This window comes from Triturus cristatus, chromosome 9 (assembly GCF_964204655.1).
Source record: "Triturus cristatus chromosome 9, aTriCri1.1, whole genome shotgun sequence".
NCBI lineage: Eukaryota > Metazoa > Chordata > Amphibia > Caudata > Salamandridae > Triturus > Triturus cristatus.
In genome coordinates, this window is record NC_140592.1 from 310,384,747 (window position 1) to 310,412,269 (window position 27,523).

General features: G+C 47.9%; 1 protein-coding gene across 1 annotated transcript in view; it reads left to right on the top strand.

Moving 5' to 3' along the window:
• Positions 1–27,523, top strand: part of LOC146797809 (F-box only protein 2-like) — a 111,195-nt gene that overhangs the window by 14,198 nt on the left and 69,474 nt on the right. Inside the window, exon 3 of the mRNA XM_085624993.1 lies at positions 2,526–2,634. Within this exon, the coding sequence (XP_085481119.1) occupies positions 2,526–2,634 (109 nt within the window). The remainder of the gene's footprint in view (positions 1–2,525; positions 2,635–27,523) is intronic.

A 27,523-nucleotide genomic window follows, 5' to 3' on the forward strand; every position in this document is an offset into this window, starting at 1 on the left:
TGGGGTAAAGTATTATTCTCCATTCCCCAGAAGATAGCACATTTCCTATTATTTAATGCATGGATATGGTTCGGAATTGGAGATTCTGGATGCCAGTATGCCCACACCAAATATTAACCCTTTTGTAATGAGGCCCTTAGTGCAGTATATAGGGTTACATTTAAATGCTGGGAAATGTGAGGTGTCGGGTTAGATTATATATTGTACTGCTAGTGTTGTGTAGTTCCTAATAATACATAGGATCTGCACATTTAGACAACATAAACTAAGGGATTGGTGTCCAGACTGTTTCCAGACACCCCCAAAGGATATATTTGCCTTCAGATCAGCTAGCTCATAGTGCCACTATAAGCCCCCTAACTTTACCAAGGAGAAAATAGTCTCTTGCAACTATCAAACATGACAACCCTTAATCCTTCAGGGATCCTGGAAATAGTGCAGTACTTTTCACTCAGTCAATCGTGCGCACTTAGTCTCAGAGAGATATACAGAACAAACAATGGGGACGTTTTTCAATAAGAATTTATTGAAGCAGTGTCAGTATAAAACATATTTTCTGTGACAATCATTAGACAGAAACAGATATATAATATTACAAGCACCAGCAGAGTAAATAAAAGGTAGAATTCTATCATGGTGCTAAAACAGTATATATGCAGGCATATCGATACATGACAGTAATCAAGCGTACTCCTATGATGCCAAGCCCAAGTGTACCTAAGTGTAACTAGCATGTATGTGGGTGTAAAGCCAAGAATCCCCTAGGAAAGAGACATCCCCATTACCTGATGGGAGAGAATGAAGGACCCTGTCTTGGTCTCAAGTTTGACACGCTGCAAGGGATGTAAGACCATTGCGTGCTGGAGCTTCTGCAGGCCAGGGCCTCAGCGTCTAGTGTCAGCGCGAAAGCTTCTCCTCCGGTTCCCCAGCGAAGATGTGGATCTTTTATACCCACAAAATACACTCAGGGGTTCTACCTAGATATGTAATGGCTTGCCATTATGTATAGTGGACCTTTCGTCCAAGGATGACGTTAGCGGTAGCTTTTGTACAGAGTTAGTATACAGAAGATGGTAATCCTGCTGTGTACGTCCTGGGCAGGGGATTAATATATGATACTGGTAATCCTCATGTATTTTAAGTGAGTCCAGTTTTGGAGAAAGCAGATCAACATTTATTTAGACATAACTAGGTAAAAAGTCAGTGCCAGAACGGTTATGCAGAGAAAGGTAGGACAAATGTAGGTAAAAGGTCGTATTGCTACCTAGGCCTATATTGGGGTACATTGTGGTTGATAACACTAGCCAACTCCATCCAAACATTGACATCAACATCTTCTCACACGCCGACAACACGAAACTCATAGTGTCACTTTCAGAAAAAAAACACAAGACGAGGGACAGGTTCAACGCCTGCTTGACCAACGTCACTGCCTGGAAAGTGCACTGTCTCAAGCTTTACACCGACAGGACAGAAGTAGTGATCTTTGCAACTAACACGTCACCCTGGAACTCCACATGGTCGCCTATCGACTCGCTACCTAGATATCATCACTCACGATAAACTGGACATTTCCTCACAAGTCAATGCCTTCCACACCCTGAAGCTGCTGAAAAAGGTCTTCAAATGGCTCCCAAGCATTACCAGAAAAACCGTTACCCGCACCTTCATCAAACTGGACTATAGGAACGCCCTGTATGCTGGAATCACCAAGCAGTTTACCAGAAGACTACAGACCGTATAAAAAACATGCGGACAGACTCACCCTCAACTTTCTTCCCCGGCCTCACATCACACCACATCTGCAAGAGCTCCAGTGGCTCCATATACACAAGTGCACCCAGTTCAACTCCTCACACACATATTCAAAGCTCTACCCATCATAGGACCGAACTACTTAAACAGTCACTTCTCCCTTCAATGACCTGCCAGACCTCAGCTCAGACGTACTCCCTCTCGCACATACCCCACACATTCAGAGAAATAAAGCCGGAGGCCGAGCCTTTTCATACATCCTGCCTAAAGCATGGAATGACCTCCCACCACATATCAGAGCCCCCTCCTCCTCTCTTTTTGAATTCTCCAAGAACTTGAACATGTGGCTCTTTGAGTAACCCGCCCTCACACCTGCTAAGCACCAGGATAATCTCATGGGTGAAAGTGCGCTATATGCGTACCATCACATAATTTAAGGCTAGTGTACACTTTCTTATACTTAATTTATTCAACATAGTCATATTCTCAGTAGTGAGTGTGATACTCGTGTGAGACTCAGGTAAAAAAACTCTTGGATGCAAATTTATGATTAGTGACAGAGATTTTTTTTGACAAGCATTTGCTGTTCAGCTTTTCATATTCAATTTTGTTTTTTCTTGCTCTAAAACCATAATATATCATCACTTTTGCACCACTGTTATCTGAAGAAGGTAATCCAATAAAAAGGTATCACAACCCGAAATATTTTATTCAAGGTAGTCATTTTAGCTTCTATAATCTAGTATTTTCCTTCTCTTGACTTTTTGCAGAAGAATTTTCTCACTGGGAACTTGAAAATGATGGAGACGGATGGGCCATCGTTGATTTGGAAGGCAGCTGTGGTGCAGTAGCGTCTCATGCATTTGCTTCTTCATATGGGTAATTGAACAAAAAGCCGATATGCTGAGCTGTTTTTGGGCATCACCTGACAGCTGCCTTAAATATTGCACTTTTAATTTTTGGCTAAGCCTGATGATGGCCAAGCATAACACTAAAGGCCCTACAGTTTTTGAAATGTTAACCCTGTTATCATGACTTTTGTTCCTATCTTTCGTTTTAGGTTTGCATCTGTTTTATTTAGTTGCAAAGGTTACAAAACATGAACTCTCACATACATTCACTGGCCAGTGAGGTGAAACATGGGGGCAGGGGGCAAAAAAGGGGGGTAGGGAGGAGTCAAAGGGGTTTTCAGGTCTAACAATCCTGTGGGGGGTGGTGAATGAAAGAGGGTAAGCTTGAGGGCGAAGTCTAGAGGGGTGGTACTGGTTGACGGTTTCCTGCTGCATTGTTAATGTTAATGTTAATGTTACTAGGTATTTGTTGAGCGCACGGCTACTCCCAGGAGTGTCCCGGCGCTGACCACAGGACCCGTAACACAAGCCAAAACAGCTGAAAAGAAAGCCCTAGATGATATTAAAACAGCATTGTCTTTAGTTTACGGCGAAAACACAAAAGGTCCTTTTCCTGGCGCAGATCAACAGGGAGTTTATTCCATAATGACGATACCAGAACCTGAAAAGAGCGGCCGCCCTGTCGTGAAAGATGAAACCTGGGCGTATGAAGCAGGTGAGCAGAAGAAGACCGTAGCGAACGTGTAGGCACGTAGTGTAGACAATGGGCTCTTAAGTAGGGTGCGCCGATATTATGAGAGGCCTTAAAGGCAAGGACCAAAGCCTTAAAGAAAATTATTTTGCGAATAGGCAGCCAATGTAGTGTTCTCAGAAGAGGGGAAGTGTGTGTGCGTCGGTCAGCAAGAAAAATCGCTCGTGCAGCAGCATTTTGAGCCACTTGGAGATGGTTAAGAAGAAATTCCGGTATACCCAGATAAAGGACATTGACATAATCAAGTCGAGACAGGATCAGAGCCTGCACGACTATCCTTCTGTGGGGTTGAGAGAGCAGAGGGAGAAAATTCCGTAACATCCTGAGCAAAGCAAAACATGTGCCTACCACAGATTGTACCTGGGTGCTCATAGAGAGTTTACTGTCTAGTTTAACCCCCAGATTCTTTACCATGGTAGCCAGATTTGTAGGCGGGAGCATGTTAGATGGCCACCAGTCACGCCAATTTTCATCCGGTGGTCCGCCAAAAAAGATCATTTCAGATTTATCTGAATTGCATTTCAGGTGATTAGTATTAAGCCAACTGAAAACTGCTGAAATGTAGAAGGAAACAATGGTTCTGAATGGCCTATGAAGGTCCAGGACAGAGAGGAGCCCCTAAGAGGGCAAATGATTTAGTATAGGTACAAAGACTCATACGGGAGAGTGATACTTAATATAGAGAAAAGGGGACAAGAGAAGTCAATATATGACACTTATTTATTATACATAAAATGAATTCAAGTGCTCACATATTTAGTGACAACAAGCGTGACGTGCAGGTGAGGGTGAACTTTTAAAAAAGAACATCGCATTGGCAACAGTAGTGAACCATTTTTTGTTAGATCAGTATAAAAGGTTCAAGTTGCGTAAGGTCGACGACGTTTCGAACTCAGTTATTTGAGTTCATCTTCAGGACAAATGTGAGCATATGAACTTTAGCATATGGGAAGGTTAATCATTGACGGTGTCGACAATTTAAGCGTGTTTCACCGGTGGTGGCACCACTTCAGTGAGTGCCTCGAGGAAGATCGATGGCTTGAAATCAAGGCTGTAGCCAACCACATCAATTTAGGATAGAACGGGGGGGTTTTCGGTGCCGGGAATTGAATTCTTTGAGGCGGCACACAGTCCAATCAATGGGGGTCTCAAGGAGGGGTGGAGCGGGTCCTGTGCGCGTGCAAGTACGCGCAGTGAAAGGCAAAGCTTAATATTGTTACCATCCAGGACTTCATCTCTGGCACACGTAAATAGCAATTGCGTATCGTCTGCATACGAGACGATGCTGGCACCGAATGATTCAGCCAACGTTGCCAGAGGTGCCACAAACACATTAAAAAGTGTAGGGCTCAAAATGGAGCCCTGAGGGACTCCAACATTCATAGCTTCAATGTGGGCCTCAAAGGGAGGGGACCAAACAGTTTGCTGTCTATTTGTGAGATAAGACCGAAACCACTGCAAGGCAAGGTGCCCGATGCCGTACCTCCAAAGACGATCTGGGAGAAAGTCATGGGGTACGGTATCGAACGCTGCCGATAAGTCAAGAAGGACCAGCACTGCTCGACCGCCCCCATCCAAAGTAACTTTGATTAGTTCAGAGACCTCAAGGAGAGCAGTTTCAGTGCTAAAGTTAGCACGAAAGCCAGACTGGCTAGAATGTAAGATGTTATTGGATTCTAAAAAATCTCCGAGGATGTTATTGACATACTTCTCTAAAGTTTTGGATAAGGCAGGGAGCAGTGAAATAGGTCTATAATTACTCGCTATCAGGGGGTCAGCGGAGGATTTTTTCAACAGAGGGAGAATTTTACCCAACTTCCATTGCTCCGGAACAGTCCCCGTAGACAGCGAGAGATTTAATATTTTATTGACAGCCGGATTTATTATCTCAGCAATTGATGCCAGGATTTTTGCAGGACAGGGATCGGTCGGGGAGCCAGATTTCAGGGCGCGGAGAAGATGTAAAGATTTCTCCATTGGGATGGCGGGAAAATGTGTAAGATGGTTCGGAGTAGAGGGAGGTTGTTCAAGCAGCCAATCCAGCTCTAAGACATGATTAAAGCTTATTGAGTCGAAAGAAGCTTGTATAGCAGAAATTTTATTAAAGAAAAATACAGCAATGGCATCAGTCCAAGCCTTGGTAGGGGAAAAAGGATTTTTTATGACATTTGGAGAGGTAAAATCTTTCACTACTTTGAAAAGTTCTGCACATTTGTTACCAGCAAGCTCAATTGTATGGTTCAGAAAAAAAGTTTTAGCTGAGCGAATTTTGCAGTGATAGGTTTTTAATGCATTTTTATAGGTTTGCTTTGCACAGGAGTCATAACCCTGTCGCCATGACCTTTCAAGATGTTTACAATGGCTTTTGATTTTCCTAAGGTCAGCCGTAAACCATGGTGCGGTAGGTCTTCCTCTATTAGCGGCACGACTTTGAAGAGGGGCCAAGTTATTGACACAGGATTGAGCATGTAATGTTCCTGAGGTGGTCTCTGAGAGGATGTAGTCATCAGGGGTTAGTTCTCACAAGACTTATCAGAGCTGCTTTCGGTGCTGTGAGTCAAAACACTCGTAAGTAGGCCGGGCAAGACAGCTCCCAGAAGTTTCGTGTGAGGAACTGTATGCATGGACCCCATGTCAAATTGGGGTAGCTTCTGCTCTATGGATGCTGTTAATTTTTCTGCGTCAAGTAGCTGTCAGAGTTTGTGTAGCCAGTCTACATGGGTTGGTGTTGTGTCTGTGACCCTCTTTGACTAATTGACTTGCTTGGCCACACAGAGCGATAAGGAAATTGCTTTCCCTGTTGCAGAGCGCAATGAGTAAGTCAAGGCTTTAGGTAGCTCTAATAGTATGAACTAGAGAATTTGGACATGTCTGTCTCAAACATCTCATTAATGTCTTTCATCACGTCGTTCCATTACGATTTTAGTTTGGGGCAGTGCCATAGAAGTTGGAAGGTCTGCATTATGTAGAGGGTCTTTGGAAGGAGGGTCATTTTGATCACAGCCATCCTACCCAACCAGGAGATGCTGCCACCCCTCCAGTTTGTATATCAGACCGAGCGGACGCTAGCAACTCATTGCAGTTATGTACTGCTGTTTTCTCAATTGATTAATGTATTTCGAGGCCCAATCACGAACCTTTTGAGTGGCCCATGGGAAAGGGAAGAGGCGCTCGAGCTGGGCCTTATCACTTTGGAGAATAGTAAGGTTGAGGGCCTGTGACTTTCATATGTTGACTTTGAAGACAGACACTCTTTCAAAGGCTTCAAGTTCCTGCGGGAGCGGTGGTAATGAGGTTTGTGGCTGGGTAAGGGCAACCATAAAATCATCCACATGAAGTGCAATTTGATGCTTCTGACGGTCCATGATGATGCCCTTGATCTGGGGGTTCATGCATATCCTTTCAGCTAAGGTTTCCATGTAGAGGACAGATAAGAGTGGGGACAGGGGGTATCCCTGTTTCATGCCTCCTTTTGTGTCGATTGGCTGCAAGGTCAGCACGTTAACTCGCACCTTAGCCATGGGCTTGGCATAACTGCACCATATTCACTTCCAGAATCTGGTACTGCCCTTCCCTGTCCAGCACCCGTTGGAGAAAGGGCCAGTGTACATGCTATCAAATGCTTTCCCCGAATCTATGGGCAGTAAGAGTGCAGGGATCCATGAGCATCTTACTTTATCTATAAAAGTTAGGAGTCGTTTTGTATTATCACTACAGCACCTTTAGGTATGAAGCAAGCTCGGTCCGGGTCGACCAACCCCCTGCATGTAGGGGCCAAGATGACTTGCTATACTGCAGGTAAAGATCTTGGCATCGACAGTTAGAAAAGAGATGGGCCTATACGATGAACTTAGAGTGGGATCTTTTCCGGGTTTCGGAATCACTGTGATGGTTTCCTCCCTCATTTTGTTGCTGAATGTGCCTGTTTCACTAAAGGAGGAGGTTAATGATAGGTGCCAGTTGGGTGACAAATAGCTTTTAGAAGCAAGAGTTGAATCTGTCTTGCCCTGGTGCCTTGCCCGGCTGGACTCTTAGTATAGCCGCGAGGACTTCGTCCTCTTGTAGATCATTTCCAGTTGGAGGGTGTCTCCCGCCGGGATATGCACAGTAGTCGTCTGGGAAAGGTAATTTGTGGTGCCCATAGAGCTTCTGTTGAGTACAAGTCAGCATAGAAGCGTTCAAATTCCTGCGCTAATATTATGTCATTGTGTGAGTTTTGCCCCTGTGGTTCCCGAATTGCAGCTATTCTCTGCCTGTGTGTTTGGGCCATCAACCGGTGAGCGAGTAGTTGCCCAGCTTTAATCCTCTCTGCGTAATACTTCTGTTTGGTTTAGAGGAGCGCGTATTCCGCTTTGGCCATATACAAAGCCTTGAACTGTTTTCTAGCCAGTGTTATTTGCCTCTTCAGTTTATGGGTGCCCGATTGTTTGTGGACCTCCTTAAAGTCTTTCACCTGTTTTTCCAGGGTGGTGTATTTGTCATTCCTGTCCTTGTTGAGTCTTGCGGAAATGGCTATGAAGGTGCCTCCAATGACAGATTTTAGGGTGTCCCAGAGAAGGGACATAGAGGTGCCTGGTGCTCCAGTAGTACAGAGGAAAATTTGGAGGACTTCTTTGACTGCTTTTAGGTTCGAATTGTGCACTAATAGATTGGGGTGAAGATGCCAAGTCCTATGAGACATGAGTGTGCTAGGAATGCTCACAGTGATTGAGAAAGGAGAGTAGTCAGACAGTGCAGCGGCCACTATTTCTACCTGGGCAGCAGTCAGCGCTAAGCGGAAGGACGTCAAAAAGTAGTCTATCCGGCATAGCTTTGATGGGATGCAGAGAAAAAGGTAAAACCCTTCTTTTTTGGATTTTGAGCTCACCACACATCCAAGAAGCCCACCTCCTGCAGCCATTGAAGGCCTGCAGAAATGTAGGTACCTGTTTGTCCTGCTCTGTGTGCTGATTTGCCTAGAAGTGTATCATGGATGATGTTGAAGTCACCTCCTATTACTATGTCAGGTTAGTCAGCGTATGCTCTAGGGCATTGAGGATAAATTCCTCTTGGTGATCATTGGGGGCATAGATGGTGGCTACAGTAAACGTATGCATGTACATCAAGAGTCTCAATGAAAGAAGACTGTCTGGTAATTCTGCTTGGTCTGAAGAACTTGGCCCTAGAAGTGCAAGGCGAGTAGGTTTGCCACTCCTGCCTTTTCCCCCCATCCGGAAAATAAGTATTGCTGATCGATGCTTCCAGTCTCCTTTGAGTGAGTCTCCTGTAGAAGAGAAATGTCACATTTGGAGTCTCTAAGCATAGTGAGTTGTGCTAGTCTCTTTGCCTGAGCGTTGGGACAGCAAACATTGAAACTCAGGAATCTGACCAGGTGTTCATAGATAGAGGTGTTTTTGCTGTTGGGTTGGAGGGGAAGCGAGCAGTCAGCAAAGCCAAACAGACAGTCAGGACAGTCAGGACAGTCCACCTCAGGGCAGTGCAATCTGTCAAGCAACCAGGTGGTCAAAGAAGGCTAAGGAGTGTTATCAGAGAAACAAGGGCACTCGTCCGCTCCCACCATGACAGCCAGAAGAACTGTGTGATAGAAGATAATGTAGTTGGCGAGCAATTACTGATGGACATGGAGTGAGTGAAGGAAGCACCATCATCTCTATACATCTGTAAAGTGGAGTTTGTTGGCAGATGTGATTAATCCCCGGGCCTCCAACCCAGCGGGGGGTCAGCACTGCAGGTGCCACAAGCATCCCAACCACCCATGAGGTGTGAAATCTGCACCCAGAGTCGCTCTGTGGATTCTTGGTCTGAACAAGGTCCCTTGTGTTGGAGCTGCTGGAGAAGGGCTGATCGCTCTCTGTGGGTCTCGGCTGCTGTGCATTTACCTGTTTTCTTTTGAGATGGGTGGTGGGTTCTCCCACTGGTGCCTGGGTGGGCCAATGAGTCCTGAGGCACTGGGGGCTGCACACCCTCCTCCCACACAGCCTCCAGACCCAGGATCAACTGTTCTTCTTCCATAGTGCGGCTCATGTGTGTCTCTTTGTAACAAATGAAGATTGGGCAAAAACAATGGCCCCACGTGTATCTGACTCCTTTCTCCTTCTCATGGAAGGCTTAAGCGAGCAGCGGCATTGCCGTGTGATAGGGGAAAAGTCCTGACACTGCCATACTTTTGTCGCTTCGAAGACGATCGAGCTCTGATCCCACACTGCTGGCATGATGGCTTTTTTTACGGTAGTGGTGTACACTTGTTAAGATGTCCTGTGGGGCGCGGCCAGTGCTTTTGAGGGTCAACCCACTGTATCCGTGTGGTTAAGGACAATACATTTCTCACTGAGTTCCAGCAGAATTTGATAAAAGAGACGGATCATGTAAATCCCTAATTTCCTAGAGTCAGCTTGGAGGGGGGAACTCCCTTAATTCTAATGTGTGAGTGATGGGATCTATTTTCAAGGTCTTTGAGGTTAAACTGTAATTCCTCGTTGTGATCCTGCAGCTCTAGCAATTCGCATTGGTAATTGTGAAGTTCTTCCTCCCTTGCATCGCAGGCTTGCTCCAGGGTGGCCACCCAGTGGCTGATATCCACCACATCTTTTTTGATTTCTTTGATATCTGCATTCTCTTCTTCTTGTAAGGTGGCGATATTGCTCCAGAGTGTGCCAAAGAGGGTCTCCATGTAGGAGCGCATGAGCAGGGCCTCACCCTCCGAGGTGGTCTACATCTGTTGCCTTACAGGATGCCAGCAGGGCAGGTGAGGTGTCCCGAGGCTGGTTGAGTTTCTTGGCAGAGGGTTTGGTGAGCATATCTTTCAACATAGTGTCTTTCTTGCATTGGTGTGGCCCCATGTCAGTGCTGGGGTCCTCCTTTACAACGGCCAGAAGCTATAGCATTCGGGAACCGGCAGGCCTCCTTAGAGGTTTTGCAATGATGCTGTCTAGACAGGTGTCAGCAGGGGTATTGCAGTCCTGATGGCAGACCGAGGGGCTTCATCCAGCACCCCCTGACACAGGCCCCTATTGTAAGCTTTACAGTCTACTGCAAAAAACTTTGGGGGGGGGAGCTGCCACCAGTAGCAGCTTTTGCCTCATTGGTCCAGCTGACCTCTCACTCCTGGCTCTACTTGCATCTGCTCTCACCTTTATCTCATGCATTTGGCCCCACCCACCGCCAACAAGGAAGGGGAAAGCAATGTCTCTCACTGTGGTGTCCCACAGCTGGTGCGGCCTGCCAACTGATTCCGGCCCCTCCCAGGTGCGAAGGGGGTAGTCTGCTATTGTGGCCATCAGGGGGTGGCCCAGTCAGTTTCAGGGTCCCAGTGGCTACACCACTGTATTTCGCCCTGGTGGGGCCTCCAGAGTCTTCGGCTCGTGGGGGCCACCACAACCTAGTAGGTGGTTCAGCCGGCAAGCAATTTAATCAGGAAAATTCAACACAGCTACAGCGTGATTTGGTGCAAATCCAGTCTTAAGTTTTTGAGAAATGGAGGTATTTACATATCATGTTGCAGAAGATCCGTGGAGCCGACAGGTCTAACGATAAGGTTCTAATTGTCTGTCACTACATCAACAAAGATGTGGTGGCAGCCATTTTAGAACTCAGGTACTCAGTCTCCTGTGCTAAAAAATGAATAAATACACATGTGGGGTGCAAGAAAATATTTTTTATTTTTTATTTTTTTAGTGGTACCCTGGATCCCTTTTTAGATTTAAGCCTCTTGGGTGGGCTGTGGTCCAGGGGGGTGGCACAGTTAGTTTTTTAGGGGAGGGACGACATACAGAACTCTCCAAACTTCAGAGAGGTCACGAGGACCCCTGCCCCTAGGGACAGTTTTTTTATGGGAAGGGGGTTTCCCACAAAAAGGCCAGCCAGGGGACTCCATCGCCCAGGGCCCAAACAAAGCAGTGTCCTGAGGATCCAATTCCCCGGGATACTGCTGTTCCCTGCCCAGGAGAGTGTGGGCAGGGAATACAAATTGCACTCTCACGGCCATGGAACACAACTTTGCTTCTGCCTGGGGGTAGCACAAAAAGAAGCTGCTCCCACCCTGGTGGGAGCAAAGGACTGAAGCCTGCTTCCTGTGGCACCCAGGATTTCAGCTGGCTGTAAAGCCAGCATGGGCCTTAGGGCTCCCTCCCGAGAAGCCAATGTTAATATAAAGTTTGGGTATCCTGGGCGGGACCGGGACACACAAAAATGACTTTAAATGACACCCTTTATATTGGTACATGTCATAGTTGGTGGTTGGAAGCCCAATGCCATGCTGTGCATGGCATTGTGCTGTGCGCTGTGGGGGGTGGGCACCAGGCACACCGTCCAACCTCACACCATGCACGGCGATGCGCATCTTACTTTGCGTGAAAATAAAATTGAAATTTACTGGGGAAAAAAACCCAAATGATTAAGGTGAAATTCTAGTTAGGAATTGTAATAATGTCTTACTTTACCTTGAAACAAACCTTAGAAATTCTCTGAAAAAAAACAAAGGTTAAATGGGCGTTACAGTTAGGTGAAAATGTCAGTTAAAACATGACATGTGTATTTGTAAAGCGCACGTTCATCCCGAACGGGGCATTTTGTTGCTGAATAACAGATGTTTATTGTTACCCAACTCAATTGTACTCACTTTATCAACCTCAGATGGATGAAAGGCTGAGTGGACCTGCCAGAATTTGAACCTGTGACCATGAGGTTGAACACAAGCCCCTGCAGTGGATGCATTAGTCCACTGAGCCACCAGACCCGACATTTTAAGCTAGCAAAATCTCAGACATTCACTATTTATAGCTATCTCAAGTAACTATAGCTCTTGCCCTAAAGGAACTATAATTCGCCCCCTTGCCATGCACTGGTAATTACCTCACATATTACATCACTCATGACATTTTAAATGGCCTCAGTGATAACTTCACTGCAACATCTGAAATGACATCATTGATGACCACACTGTGCATGGCGGGGTACACAAGTTATCGTTAAGAGTTAAACTTTGAGGGACCACTAAGAAATTAGGTTTTATACTGGTGAAATTGGTCAGTTGACTCAGCAGCATAAGTAACTATAGCAATACAGCTAACCTAATACTTCTACCAGGGTTTTTTTCTAAATTCCTGCATACATTAGCACCAATACTAGGAGAAGTTTTACTGTTTTTTTCTCTTGTTTTTAAATATTTTTCTATAGGCTTTTGAATAACAAGAGAGAATATCTTGTAAGCATACATAATTTATGATATATTTGTTACATGTAGTCTAACAGCACTGCCATTTGCATTTACATTTAAACAACATCTTAATAATTACTATTATTGTTTCAGCACAAGAAAACGTATTTTTAGGCATGTGGGTTTGTTTTAGTAGCTTCAACCTTATCAGATCTCCAACATTCTTTCTGTAGTTTGCAGTCAGGGTACGCAACCTATTTTGATCGGTCAGTTTAAGTTGATGAAAGTAGTTTTACTTGGCATGGAAATACCATTAACAAAGACAATAAAACAATAAATGTATAATCTAAAATTGAGGCAGTGGAGGAGCCTAGCGCGCAACCAAGATGGCCGCGTAGGTGCGAGGCTCCCGAGGACCTCCGCAACCTCCTACGATTATCCTGAAATTATCCTGTCCTGGATGAGGGGACTATGTTGGTGAACCCGAGCTGAGGTGGCACCCGTTTCCCGCTTCCGAATCGGACCTCGGAAACCGGAGTGAGCACAGATTGAGGTTTGCGGCCTTCCCCTCGCCGGACCCCGGATTTGCGCTGTGGGGTGATCCAGTGACAAAGTGAACAACAGCGGCAGGCAGGGCCTGGCGACTCGCGTACCCCGCACTTTCGCTTTCGCTTTCACACCACCTTGTCGTTTCTGCGAGGTTGGGTCGCGGAGCCCTTGGTGTTGGTGTGGTGTGGCCTTGCTGGGAGACCCTGCCTGCCTGCCGGCTGTGATCCACCCCGCTGCTCTGAGGGGGCCCCCCCGGAGCTCGTGGCCCTGCTTTCCTGCCCTACACGACGTGGCTGGTGCGACTGGGAGACTGGTGGCCATGGCCACGAAAAAAGATGGAGACCGGGCAAAGACCAAATCGACCCGGCGTGGCGCCGTCCATCAGGCCAACAGTATGGACCGCTATACCCTCCAGAAGGGATCTCCCGATGGACCGCGCAAGTCCCCTGAGAGCCCTCCTGATGCCCCAGACCTGCCCGCAGATCTGACTCTGCGAGATGTCATGGGCGCCATTGCCGAGATGAAGGCCTCGGTGGGCCAGCGGTTTGATACACTGGCGCAGAAGATTGACTCGGTCCTTGTGGATGTTGGCCTGGTGAGGGCCGATCTTTCCAAAACCAACGACCGAGTAGATTCTTTGGCCCACACCGCATCGGGCCTAACGACAGATGTGGCGGCCTTGCAAACAGAGGTGCGCCGGCTTAGTCAGGCGAGTGCGCTTATGGATCGACGCCTGGAGGACTCCGAGAGTCGGGCACGGAGGAACAACGTCCGCATTATTGGGGTGCCCGAGGGACGCGAGGAGGTGGCGGCGGATCTCTTTGTGGAGGACCTGATTGCTACCCATCTCCAGCCACGGGGGCTGAGCAAATTCTTCGCTGTGGAGAGGGCCCACAGGGTTCCCGGGGGAAGGCCGAAGGTCAGAGCCCCTCCGAGACCTCTCATCGCCCGGATTTTCAATTTTCGGGATAGAGACGCTATCCTGCAAACCTCCAGACTGCATGGACCGGTCAAGCTTGACAATATGGAGGTTAATTTGTATCCTGATTTCACCCCAGCGGTCCAGAAGCAGAGACTGAGCTTCCTAGGCGTCAAACGCCGTCTTCGGGACCTAAACCTCAAATACGCCATGCTTTTCCCGGCCAAGCTGCGTGTGGAGGTGGATGGTCGCACTCACTTCTTTGATCGTCCCGAAGCGGCCGGGGACTGGCTGGATACTCTGCCCGGGGATCGTGATCGGAGACGGCACGCTGGATCGGGACTGAGGGTCTAATATTGGGCCTCACTCTGGACGAAAATGTTGCCACTTTTGATTCTGCGTCAGTTTTTGTAAGTTCCCCTCCTATGGAGGTTGTGTTGGGTCTATTGGGGGTTCTCCCTCCTCCTCTAGGGGGTTTAGTTAGTCTAACTATATATGGGGCGACAGGCACACTGCACGTTGGGGGGGCTGTTTGGGCTCATGCAGGGGTGCAGGGAGGGGGGAGTTCTGTTGGGGTGGGTGGGTAGGGATGGGGTGTTGTTCGTTTTTATCACAAGGCAAACGTATTTTTGTGTTAGTTCTAAAGTGCTCTCCGGGGGACGAATGATGGCTTCTGTATATGATGGGGGGTAGGGAACTAACTTTGTTGTCTTGGAATGTGAATGGACTGGGGGACAGGATCAAACGGGGTGTGGTCCTGCAGTTTTTGAAGCGAATCTCGCCCGATGTAGTCTTTCTGCAGGAGACACACCTTATTGGCAACTCCTTCTGCGCCATGAATCGGCGTGGCTATCGCCTAGTGGCTCACTCGGGCTTCACGTCCGGCTCAAGGGGTGTGGGCATCATGGTGAAGAACTCGCTCCCGTTGGAGCTTGATGAGGTGCTCCACGATGACAGGGGACGTTACACGGTCTTGGTGGGAAGACTGGAGGGCAAAGTGGTTGTCTTTGTGTCAGTATACATCCCACCGGGGCTGCAGTCGACCACCTTTGCGGACCTTGGGCGCCTTCTCCTTGGCCTTCCGGGGGGGCTTTTAGTTGTGGGGGGGGATTTTAATGCGGTGGTATCTGGGTCTGTGGATCGTCACCCCCCTAGGGACCTCCCCCGGGCACAGGCGTGGCTACCCGGCCTCTTGGATACATTTGGATTGGTGGACTGCTGGCGTTTAAAACACCCCACGCAGCTGCAGTACACTTTCCACTCGGGAGCCCATGGTAGTCTCTCACGACTAGACTATGTCCTTGTCCCGGCGGCCTATGTTGGGAGGGTGGGAGAGGTGCGCCATTTGCCACGGGGTATTTCGGACCACTCCCCGCTCCTACTGCACTTTGATGTCTTTCCGAGGGGTGGGGGTAGGGTGGTCCCAATCAATCCTTGGTACCTGCGCGACCCCACCATTCGCGCTGAATTGATTAAATCCCTTCAGCGATATTTTGATGAGAATGTGGGGTCCGTGCCTTCGGCTGTACCGCTATGGGAGGCCTTCAAAACAGTACTCCGAGGGGAGGCCCTATCCCTTATTTCCCACGCCCGGAGGCGCGAGCGGGAGGAGGTGACCCGGATGGAGGCTGAAATAGCCGAGTTGGAGGGTAATTTAGAAGGTGGGGTGACGGATGCCGCATTACATGTCCTCCAACTCAAGCAAGCGGCCTATAGGGCCCTCGTCACGGAGGCGGCCAGGGGCCTCAGTGGAGAGCAACAGGGGCGACTGTATGATGTGGGTGATAAGGCTGGTAAACTTATAGCATGGTTGGACAAAAAAGAGAGAGCGAATCGTGTGGTCCCGCTGATTGAGAAAACGGATGGTGTGTGTGTAACTGAGCCAGAAGAAATTGTCTCCTGCTTCGCGGATTATTTCCGTGGGGTGTATTCCCCGGTGTCTCCCTGCTCGGAAGAGGATTCCCGTGCCCTGCTCAGTGATATCGCGCTGCCGTCCCTTTCCGGGGATGACAGGGTGTCGTTGGACGCCGCTCCCACCTCCGACGAGATCGCCCTCGCCATACGCTCGGTCGCTTCCGGCAAGGCCATGGGTCCGAATGGTCTCCCTATCGAGTTGTACAAGTTGCGACCGGATACGCTGGCACCCCACCTCCGGGCTATGTTCCTGGCGGCACACTCGGTGGGCTCCCTCCCGCTGGACCAGCGTCTGGCTACAATCGTGGTCATCCACAAGGAGGGGAGACCTCGGGACCGGGTTACATCCTATCGGCCCATTTCGCTACTGAATGCGGAGCCCAAGATTCTCGCCAAGGTACTGGCCAATCGGCTGGTCGGTGTGGTGGGCGATTTGGTTCATCAGGACCAATCTGGCTTTATTCCCCATCGCAACACAGCCCTTAATCTGCGGCGTTTGCACGGTGTGCTCGCACGTGCCCCGTTCATACGGGAGCCGGCCATTTTGGCGTCCTTAGACGCCACCATGGCGTTTGACACGCTTGAGTGGCCATATATCTGGGCGATGCTTGCGAAGTTTGGATTCGGCCCAGGGTTCATCAGTTGGGTCAAATTGCTGTATTCGGGCCCATTGGCGCAGGTGGTGGTGAACGGAAGAGTGTCAGCTCCGTTCGAGCTGGGCCGGGGCACACGGCAGGGCTGCCCCTTATCGCCGCTCCTCTTTGCACTTGCCTTGGGGCCCCTGGCGGAGTGGCTGCGGTGGGAGCCTTCCATCCGTGGTCTCCGCTGGACCCCTGGGTATGAGGACCGCGTATCCCTATACGCTGATGACATCCTCTTGTACCTAGCTTCCCCACGTAAATCACTCATAGTACTGGTTGATGTTTTGCATTCATTCGGTCGTAACTCCGGTCTGGTCATCAACTGGGCTAAATCGTGTGTGTATGTTCTCTCCGGGGAGGCTCCTATCCTCCCGCGGGGCTGTCCGATCCAGGTCGCCCCGCAGGGATTTAGGTACCTGGGTGTCTTCATTGCTCTGGACCCGGAGGCTCGGTATGATCGTAACTTGCTTCCCCCCCTCCAGCGTCTGAAAGAGGATGTCGCGCGCTGGCGGCGTTTGCCGCTTTCGCCGCTTGGCCGGGTGGCATTGTTTAAAATGATGTCGCTGCCGCGTTTCCTGTACGCGTTGCAGAACACTATGGACCTCGTCCCAGCGCGCTACTTCCACGAAGTGGAGAGTTTGCAGCGCCGCCTGTTCTGGGACGGGAGGCCACGTATTGCCCTGGCTAAGCTGACGCTCCCATGGTATGATGGGGGGATAGCCCTCCGGGATATTAAACGGTATTATTGGGCCTCCCAGCTAGCTGCGATTAATCAGGGCCTATATGGGCCAGCCTTAAACCCGGCGTTTGAAATGGATAGGATGCTACTTCCAGGTGGTGACCATAATCGAGCGCTCTATTCTAGCGCGCCCGACGCTCGCCTAACGGGCCCCACGCGTGTCATGGTGCGAGTGTGGCACGCGGCCAATGCAGCTATGGGGTGGAAGGACCGTTTGACCCGGGCGTCACCACTATATGCGTCTGAGCGGTTGGGCTCCTTGTGGACCTCGAAGGGCTTTGAGAAGTGGGACTTAATAGGCATTAGCAAAGTGGGGGATCTCTGGACGAGGGGAGGATTTAAAACGTTTGAGATGCTGCAGACGGAATTTCAGTTGCAGGGCAGCGAGTACTTTCGGTATTTGCAGGTCCGGCATGCGCTGGGCTCCGTCTTTCCGGACGTTGCCTCCATCCCGGAGTGTTCCCCCCTGGAGGATAGAGTGCTGGATGGACACGTCCCTGACAGCACGATCTCACTGATCTACAAAAAACTGATCAACGACCGCTCAGACTTGTTGACTGCCCTTCGTGAGGCTTGGGTAGCCGATGGGCTGGAGCTGGACGACGAGGACTGGATCTCCGCGGTGGCCTGCCCGAAAGAGGTGGCCATACCGGCTCGCCTTCGTTTCGTCCAGCTCAAGATACTCCACAGGGTCTACATGACGGGGCCAAAGCTCCTGCGTATGGGCTACGCTGAGGACGGTTTGTGTAAGCGTGGGTGTGGTGCGCTGGGGACTTTTCTGCATATCTTGTGGGAGTGCCCGGAGGTGGAGGGGTTCTGGAGTGGTGTGCATGAGGTGCTGCGAGTGGTCACGCATGTGGCGCTGTTGCCCGAAGCGAGGAGATGCCTGTTGAATGTGTGGGAGCCTACCGATTACTCGGTGCCGCAGACGTGGTGGGCGACTCTGGGGTATATGGTTGCCAAGCGTGATATTGCCCAGCTGTGGGGATCCCAGAGGCCCCCGACTGTCTCGGCCTGGAAGGAACATATGGATTGGTGCATGTTTCGGGAAAAGGTGGTGTATGTGGCGAGAGGTAAGCCTGCGACATGGGTGAAAGTGTGGGGCCCCTGGAACGCCTACCGCGGGGGAATCTGTGCTCCACCGTTATTGCCCGATCCGTCGCCGGCCCCGTCCCCTTAGCCAACTCATCCCCCCGGTACCTGGGCATTAGGTGTACCCAGCCCTAGTTCTGATCTCTCCCCCCTCTTGAGATTCCTATGGATGGCTAGGATCCCCCCTCTAGGGGAGCACGTGTTGCTATTTCCGATTGAGGATTGCCTTGTGGGTTTGTTTGTATTTGTTGTTCTTTAAGTTTAAAATGGAACCGTATAGTGGGGTCTGGACAGTGTGGCTCGCAACGATGTTACCCCCTGTGCATGCTCGGCCGCAGCACCATGTGTTTTATAAATGTATATCGTATGCTCCTTTCATTGCTAGCGGCCGGCCGGAAGGTTGTAGGCCCATATTTGTATATTTTTGAGTCTTGTAATAAACGGTTTAAAAAAAAAAAAAAAAAAAAAAAAAAAAATTGAGGCAGTACTTCCATGAAACAAAGAGTAGAATTGTGTCATTTAAAAAAAATCTAAAAGCAAGCAGATCCCAATCGCAAAACACATTTTAAAAACATCCCCACATAGAAAATTACAACTGGAAAAGAGACCTTTTGTAATGTAAACACGCATTTGCAATGCAATAGGTCTTGCATTTACGAGACTTTGAGCTATTTACACTGTAAATGTCAATAGCTTAAATTTTCGCAAATGCGAGACCTATTGAATTGCAAATATTGTTTGTGTCCAAGCACCCCATGTCGCGCTTGCACTTAATAGAGGCCTTGTCCCTTTCTATTGACAAGCCGCGTCTAAAGAGAGGGGTGTGGCCTCAATTAAGTGCACGCGGCATGGGGCGCTTGGAAACAACCCCCCAAAAAATATTTGTAAAGCAATAGGTCTCGTATTTGTGAGCGTTTAAGCTATTGTCATTTACAATGGTAATAACTCAAACCCTCCTAAATGCGAGACCTATGGCATTGCAAAGAAGCGGAATCCATTGTCTCGGCTGCTTGGAAAGTGAAAGCACACTGGTGCGCTTAATGTTGTTGCAAAGCACCTTGTGCCTGCAGTAGGACAAAACTCACTGAAGAAAGTTGTGCTTACAGACTAAATAACACAGACAGTTTAACAACAGAAGTAAAAGGGCCAGTCCTCATGGGAGGTTATAAATGAAGACAAGGTAGTACTAAGGACAACCAAGCCTATTACTGAATCAGAAGCCAGCATTTACAAAGGACAAAGACACAACCCAAGGAAAAATATGGACGGAGAGTGGGCAGAGCTTCAAGTGCATACTCTAATACAACATGCCTCGCAGAGCAGCGCATGCGCTGCCCAGGCTCGACCTAATAAATCACACAAAAACAACAAATAGAATTGACGCAGTGTGCCAATCCCAGCAAAACAATTACAATACTGCCAACTGCTGACCAAATTTTGTGAATGCATTTTTCCTATATAAAAATTTAAAAATCAAAATTCGAAAAAGACATTAATCAATATACGCTCCCTCTGTCTATACGCGTATGCTGCCTTTAATTAGCACTTTTTAGATGTGTAGGGTATAGGTGCATAATGCAGGCCCCGGTTGCCCCTTTGTTGCAGAGGATCGTCAACTTTTCAGGCCCTGAATTGGCCAGCGCTTGGCAAGGGCAGTGAGGGCAGCAGCTCGGGCCCCGTGCTTAGCTCACCAAAGGAGGTCCACCCAAAGTGCGCCTAAGATGGCATTGCTTTTTCTCTTTTCCTCCATAGCTGCCACGGTTTCAGATTGCTAAGTGTGACATTTTCAGAATTTCTGTGTAATTATGAGTGACATTTCTACGACTATGAGTGACACTTTCTCATCAGCAAAATCAAGCAATGAAGACGATGGAAACATATAAATATCAGACAATTACACCCATTTGAGCAACAAGAAACTGAAAGAAGATCTTAAAACGGCTAAAAAGCACCAGAAATGATCTCTCTGTCCACGTGGGACCCGGATAAACAGGAAGGATATGTGAGGGTTCAACATGAACAAGTTACACAAGGAGGCATCTCAGCTGACTAGGTGTCACACGGTCTCAGCTGACTGCACCACGCACAGGCTGTTGAGCACCATTTTGCATTATCCTCACAGACGGAGGCCAGTGCAGTAATCTCCCATACAACATAGCTGACAGCTTATGACTGTCAGAGACCTATCTTAAATTATCCCTGACGGTTTTGAGAAATAAACCGCAAACGTAAAGGAGGGGACAGAAACACACACCTGGTCATAGCCCAGGCAGCACCTGGCACCCAGTTGCCCGTTAGCTATTCTCATTCTATTAGCACTAAAGTCAAAGGGACAGTGACATTGCATACCATACGGTCCAGTTTTGAACATGCTATAGATTGCAGGCTCTTCATTAAGACATCACATGGCATTCACTGCAGACTATGGGGCATATTTACAAGCCCCTATCGCCACCACAACATCACTTTTAGTGACGTTGTGGTGGCGATAGGGGCCTTGGCCTTATTTACAAGGCAGCGTTAAGCCACTTAACATAGCTTAACGCTGCCTTGTAAATAAGGCACCCTTTTATGCTGTACTTAGCATGAAAGATAAGGGCAATGGGTGTTGCGTTGGGTGTTCCACTGCAACACCCATTGATTTTGACACTGCCCCCTATTTACAAGGGTGGCGTAAATAGGAGGCAGCGCCAAAATTAAGACCAGGGAAAACCTGGTCTTAGACAGGTGAAACGATGAGAAATGCTTTATTTCTCCTCGTTTTTGCTGTCTCCATGTGCGCTGCGTTATGCAGCACACATAGAAACAGAACATTGTCATTGATGATGTGCAGGAAGGTGTCCCTTCCTGCACATAAACAATCTCCCCCCGCAAAATAAATGTTTTGCAACTTCTAAGTGTGCTGCTTTGAACAGCACACATAAAAGTTACAAAACACCATTTAAAGATGGTTTTAGTGCAGGAAGGGATACCTTCCTGCACATAAACAATCTTCCCCTCAATGCAGACACCCTTTCATTATGGTGCAAGGGTGCCTGCATTGGTGCTAGGCTGCTAAATTTAGTGCCAGTGTAGGAGGAATCACAGGGCTGCAACTGCTAAATTTAGTGCCAGTGTAGGAGGAATCACAGGGCTGCAACTGCTAAATTTAGCGCCCGCGCATGAGGAAACGCAGGGCTGCACCATATTGTTGTAAATATGGTGCAGCCCTGTGTTAGACCTGGCACCTTGGCGTGGGTCTCCCTTCCATTTTTGCTGTTGCCCCATGTGTTTTTGCTGGTGTTAGATGCTTTGGGCACTGTGCTACTGCTGTCCAGTGCCACAGTGCAAGTGCTCCCTATTGTAAATTAATGTATGAATCAGTGATTCCATGATTGGCTGATTTGGTTTACTTGTCAGACCCTAGTACAGTGCACCAGGAGTGCCCAGGGCTTGTAAATCCAAATGCTGCCGGTAGGCTTGCAGCACTGGTTGTGCCACCCACAGAAGCCGCCTGTAAAAGTGTGTCTAAGGCGTGCAATTGCAGAGCCTGCGTGCAGTCTGGTACTGTCATGCTGACTGGGCAAGTGCACCCACTTGCCAATCCCTAAACCTTCCCTTTTCTTCATATCAGACACCCCTATGGTAGGCCCAAGGGCAGGGTGCATTGTAAGTATAAGGTAGGACATGCCCTGGTGTGTGTGGCATGTTCTAATAGTGAATTACAGCCATTTTCGTTTTTCACTATTGCAAGGCTACCTGTTCTCCATAGGCCAGAATGGGCAGTTTAATTATTACATCTTATAATCCTAACTGACTCAGGGAACATGGTAGAAATTCGAATTTAGTATGCCTGAACTCAGAATGATAAAATACATCTTTTAGTGAAGTTGGTTTTAACATTCGGTGTTTGAAAATACCACTTTTAGAAAGTAGGTATTTTCTTGTCTAACCATTCAAACCCAGGGGCGTAACACAGGCCCCCGCAGCCCCCGCGGTGCGGGGGTGGCCCCGTGCTCCAGGGGCTCCCTCCATGGCCACGCAGGCAGCAACCACTTAGAACTACACACATCCAATCCATCTAGGATGGCAGTTAAGTAACTTACGTAACGCTCGTCGTAGTTGCACACGCAGCCTCATCATAAATGCACGATGTTCATTCACCCTTAGGGTGGAGCTGGTAATTCTCATGCGCATGCCACTTTGCGCAATTAGAAGTGCGTGTGAGGTGAGGAAGCGGCTGAGAGGGACCGACGTGGACTTGCACCCTCACTAGCAATCCCAGTAGTCGCAGCGAGGCAGGTATTTTATTATTCTTGTTAACGTGAAAACAAACGTTTGCCAAGGCCTATATGGGCCACACTATGCTTTCTTCGGTCGACGTCTGCGGTGGCAAACACTTGACTTAGAGGGCCGTTTGGTACACAAACAGATATTTTTTTTTAATGTCGCGATGGAAGCAGTGCACGCAGATTCAACATACAGCAAGCAGCAGCACTGACAAACTCAACAAGGTTCTGGAACAGCTGTGGCAGAAAAACCAGGTGGTAAATGAGTATTTGGAGACCCCATATTTTAAGAGCCAGGGAAAGGACTGCTTGCCCGCTCTTTTATCTCTCAGTCAAGAGCTTAGCACCGGCGTTCTGTGACAGAAACTAAACTACGCCACAGATACACTGCAGACCTGCTGGCTGCTGACAGCGCTTCAAGTTCAAGGCAAGCAACTCGCTCCTCCGAAAGGCAAGTACGACAATACGAATGGCAAATACAATCTGTCAGTGCAGAGTGCTTTTTAATTCATTCAAATGTTGCACATACGTTTGATGCTAATTAACTATTATCAAATTTTTTTTGAATGCGTGGGGGCTGCCATGATTTATTTGCATTGTGCTCTCGTCATAGCAACAAAAGGGGTTTTAAACATTCAAAAGGTTTTATGGTTTGCGAATATATATATGTATATATATATATGTATATGTATGTATATATATATATATATATATATATATATATATATATATATATATATATATATATATATAATTCTATGTTAGCTGTGAAAGTTAGCTGTGAAAGTTTTGTGTTTTCTGTCGTGTCAAAAACGTTTGCACCACTTTAGGATGATTGAACCAGCCAACCCATTAAATTGTAAATAGAGGCTGATGACGTCCACGGGCACTTCAGTATGCTCAACAAAGGGACATTTCAATAATAATGAATGTACCTCCAGCCATGAAGCCGAACCAGTTGCTATCAAGCATGTAGGGCTGAATGAGAGTCAAACACACACTTGCTACATCGTATAACAAGAGACGCTTGTCCCGAGGCAGCTCTTCTCATGCGAGTCACCCGATGCTCCTTGCTAAGTGAAAAAATATCCCTTTTTATCAACACGTCGGCCCGGGGACAGGCGGGAGGCACACTGGTCTTGGGTGACCGTTTTCACAAAAAAGATTACCAGGAAAAGATGAATTCTTGCTATCATCAAAGGTGTTAGGTCTCACATTTTCTAAAGCGTCTCTAATTCTTCATTCATAGTTTGCAGATAACCAACACTCACACCTTGGTTCGCCGAAGTTGCACGAGCAGCCTCATCATAAATGCGTGATCTTCACCCTTAGAGTGGAGCTGGTCATTCTCATGCGCATGCCACTTTGCGCAATTAAAAGTGCGTGTGAGGAGAGGAGGGCGGCTGAGAGGGACCGCCGGGTACTTGCACGGTAGGGGCAACAGTTTCAAAGTGTGTACGAAAAATATTATTTCACAAGGTTTGTGAATAAAGCTGTAAGTTCCCGCTGGGTGTTTGTATCCTGCAGGCCCCAAGTTAGGACTTGAGACAGCTTGCTGGACTCTGGCAAGTGCCAAGCTTGTCTCATGAAGGCATCCATGCGCTGAGGCCCGCATTTCTCGTGGCCTCACTGGGGCGCTGCGGGAGTCGGGTGTAGTCATCCCTCCTCCTGCGGAACTTTAAGGCAAAACGTAAGAAACAAATGTTGTTTAAAGCGTTGGTGATCTGACTGTGCGCGCTTTAAAGACATGTGTTTAACCGCACAGGAGGCAAGAAATGCAGTAGTAGCAGGTTGCGCCGGTAACTGCTGCACCATCCTCTGCAGCACGGGCAGGCCCACACCCTGGCCACCACCCGAAAGCCTCTTCAGCGAGGACTCTGCCTGGTGATGTAACACAGCGCTGATGGGCTTCAGAGCACCCTACTCTCCCCTGACAACAGCCAGCAGGCCTAACTGTAGCATGCAGGAGTCTGTAAGCAAGGGACACAACACCACCAAGCCACCCCAGTTTCCAGTCGACACATGCACCTGGGGGATGCTGAGAGGGTGGGGGGATTGCTGTAGTCATAGCAAAAGCTGCCCTGCTCCCCAGCATCAAAATAAGCCCCCATCTTTCCAGCCTCTCTGGAAAATGCCCAGTGCCCAATAGGGCCAGTAAGGGTCATACAACAGTTAAAAAATTGAGAACTGATTGTATTTTCTTTTTACCCGGGTGACAAACAGTGAGTGATCTAGACTGCAGCCCCTGATCTGCGGGTAGGTTTCAAGGCACTCGAAAGCCAGGGTTGGGCCACTGATAAACTATGACAAGGTAACAGACCAGGTCACCCTCACCAAAGAGCTGTCAGCCAAAAGGACCACCACTGTGGGTAATGACCAGAAGCAGTACGTCATTTAGTGCAGAAAAAGGTCCTTGGGCTGGCCCTGCTCACCAGCTTCATCCTTTGACACCTGAAAGCGCTAACCTAACCTTCCACGTGCGTCTCACCACAATTGATTGAACCAGGTGAGATTAAAAATGGAAGATTTTAACTGACCGCCCGAAAAGGCAATTTATTCCACCAGCAGATAGCTCAAGCAGATAGTCTCCTCCTGTCAATGATCTAGTGATGACCTGTTGGGTAGGGTACCCTGTACCCTCCTCCCAAAGCTATGGCTGTAATGTGCGCCTGCCTGGTCGCATCACAAAATACTGTGAAAGGATTCTAAAACTAGAGAGAGGAATATTGAAACTTGCCTAGGTTCTATTGTGGCGGGTTCCTCCCTTTCACTCAGGTGGATCGTGGCAGCATGTTGGCCTGTTACGCATGTAAATAAAATACTCCTCCATGGCATCACATGCAATGCACCTTAATGGTACCTTTTTGGTACAGTGCGCTTTAATGGTAATCTCTTGCATGTATATATCAGGAATTTGAAAAGAGAGGTGGCAGGGTCACTTGCGCAAACCAGTTGCTTGTTTCCTCCTGTACATTAAGCTAATTTACAAAAGTAGGTGCTCCAAGGAAGTGGGCCGCCACTAATGCCCACAGTAATGACTAGGGAAAACCCAGTCCAAAAGCACTAAACACAGTTTCCCGAGGACCAACGTGTGGAGAAAATAAATGTTCAGTTCCAGTGAGTATTCACATTGATTTATTTTTCTTCAATTCCAATTTCAAGTGTTCTTCTCTTCAAGAATTGAATTTGAAGGCTACATTTGAAGAGAACACTTGAAATTGGAATTGAAGAAATTTGAAGAAAATAAATCAATGTGAATACTCACCGGAACTGGACATTTATTTTCTCCACACGTTGGTGCTCGGGAAACTGTGTTTATATATCAGGCATGTCAGGAGCTACTGCGGCACCTGGGACAATAAAAACAATAAAAATAATCCATATTTGTAAAGCGCAAACCTATCACCTCCTTAAGGGTTTTAAGGCAGTGGGGGCCATCGGGGAGATTAAGTGAGCTATTGCCCAGAGTCACATGATGCTGAGCTGAGCTGGCGCCAGTGATCCCCTTGCTCTGTAGTCCACCGCTCTGGCCGCTGCCATACCTCTCCCTGGAATGGGGCCTCAGTGGCATGAAGATCTGTTTCAATCTTTAAAACAAAATGTTCAGCAGGGAAAGATAAAGTACAACAGATATAGCTCCGGGTGCCATCCTGTGGTGTTATATGGTGCCATCCTTTGGTGTTACACATGGCGCCATCCTGTGGTGATAGACATGGCGCCATCCTGTGGTGTTACACATGCTAGCGCCCTCAACATTAAAGAGGGCAGGCTAGCTTTAAACTTTATAATTAATTGTTGCAAAAGATCATGGCCCCTAAATTGTGGCCTAATAGATGAGGATTCCTACAGCCCTCCTTATGGATGGCCTGGTATTTATATATGTATGTATTTGCTGTTTGTATATTACTAACCTAGCTGAAAGGCAACAGAGGTTTGTTCAGAAAGTTTTATTTGGGATATTAACAATAAAATGTCCATAAAGCCATCACGTACATTTTAATATAAATGTAATATCTATCATTACAAATTATCAGTTCTCTCTAAATTATATTAAAAACGAAATCTAATTTGAAAGAGGTACTTATTCTGGATAGCAGCTTTGTTATATTCTCGCAGACTGAGATAAAAATCGACCCCGAAGAAAAAAAGCCTATAAAAGTATTTTCCAAGATACATAAAAGAAATCAATGTGAGTGTACAAGTGCTAATTTTAGGTACAAATATAAGATATATCAGTGCCTAAATGTCACCTAAAAGGAACAGAAAAAGAGAAGTGTATTTCTAGTTCTTAATAAGAACAGATGGGGCCCACAGATATTAATGTTTGGGGACCAGCACTTATTTTTCTCCATCAGACTTTGATCCAGAGCAAAAGAGAGAAAAACACAAAAGGGGGAAGTAGAAAGGAAAAAGACTAAAAAACAGTGACAAAAAAGAAAGCAGATACGAAAAAGAACCTGAAAGAGTGAGATACATGGGCAGGGAGTTTCTGGGGGTGAATGAAAGAGGCATGGGGTTGGAATTAAGATTATAAAGCACTGGAATTTACGCCACCCAACCAGGGACTTAATGCAGGCCCCTGCGGCACAGGGGGGCCCCAGACCCTTGAAAGGCCCGTCCAGTGGCATAACATAGGACCCAGCAGCCCTCGTGTGAGGGGGCCTCCCTCAGCACAGTACCCTGGCTGGAGAGCTCCTGATTGAGTTCGGAGGGGGCCGCCTCAAGTTTCGTTACGCCACTGGGGGGGAAGGGTGGGTACCTTCTAGAAGCCAGTACCACTGAAGCCCAAATAACTGACATGTTAAAGGCCATATAAACATGTGTGAAGATAAAAACGTGCACAGTTTAAACCTTCAAGCACATGGAAGGGGCCGCTGGAAAAAACACGAT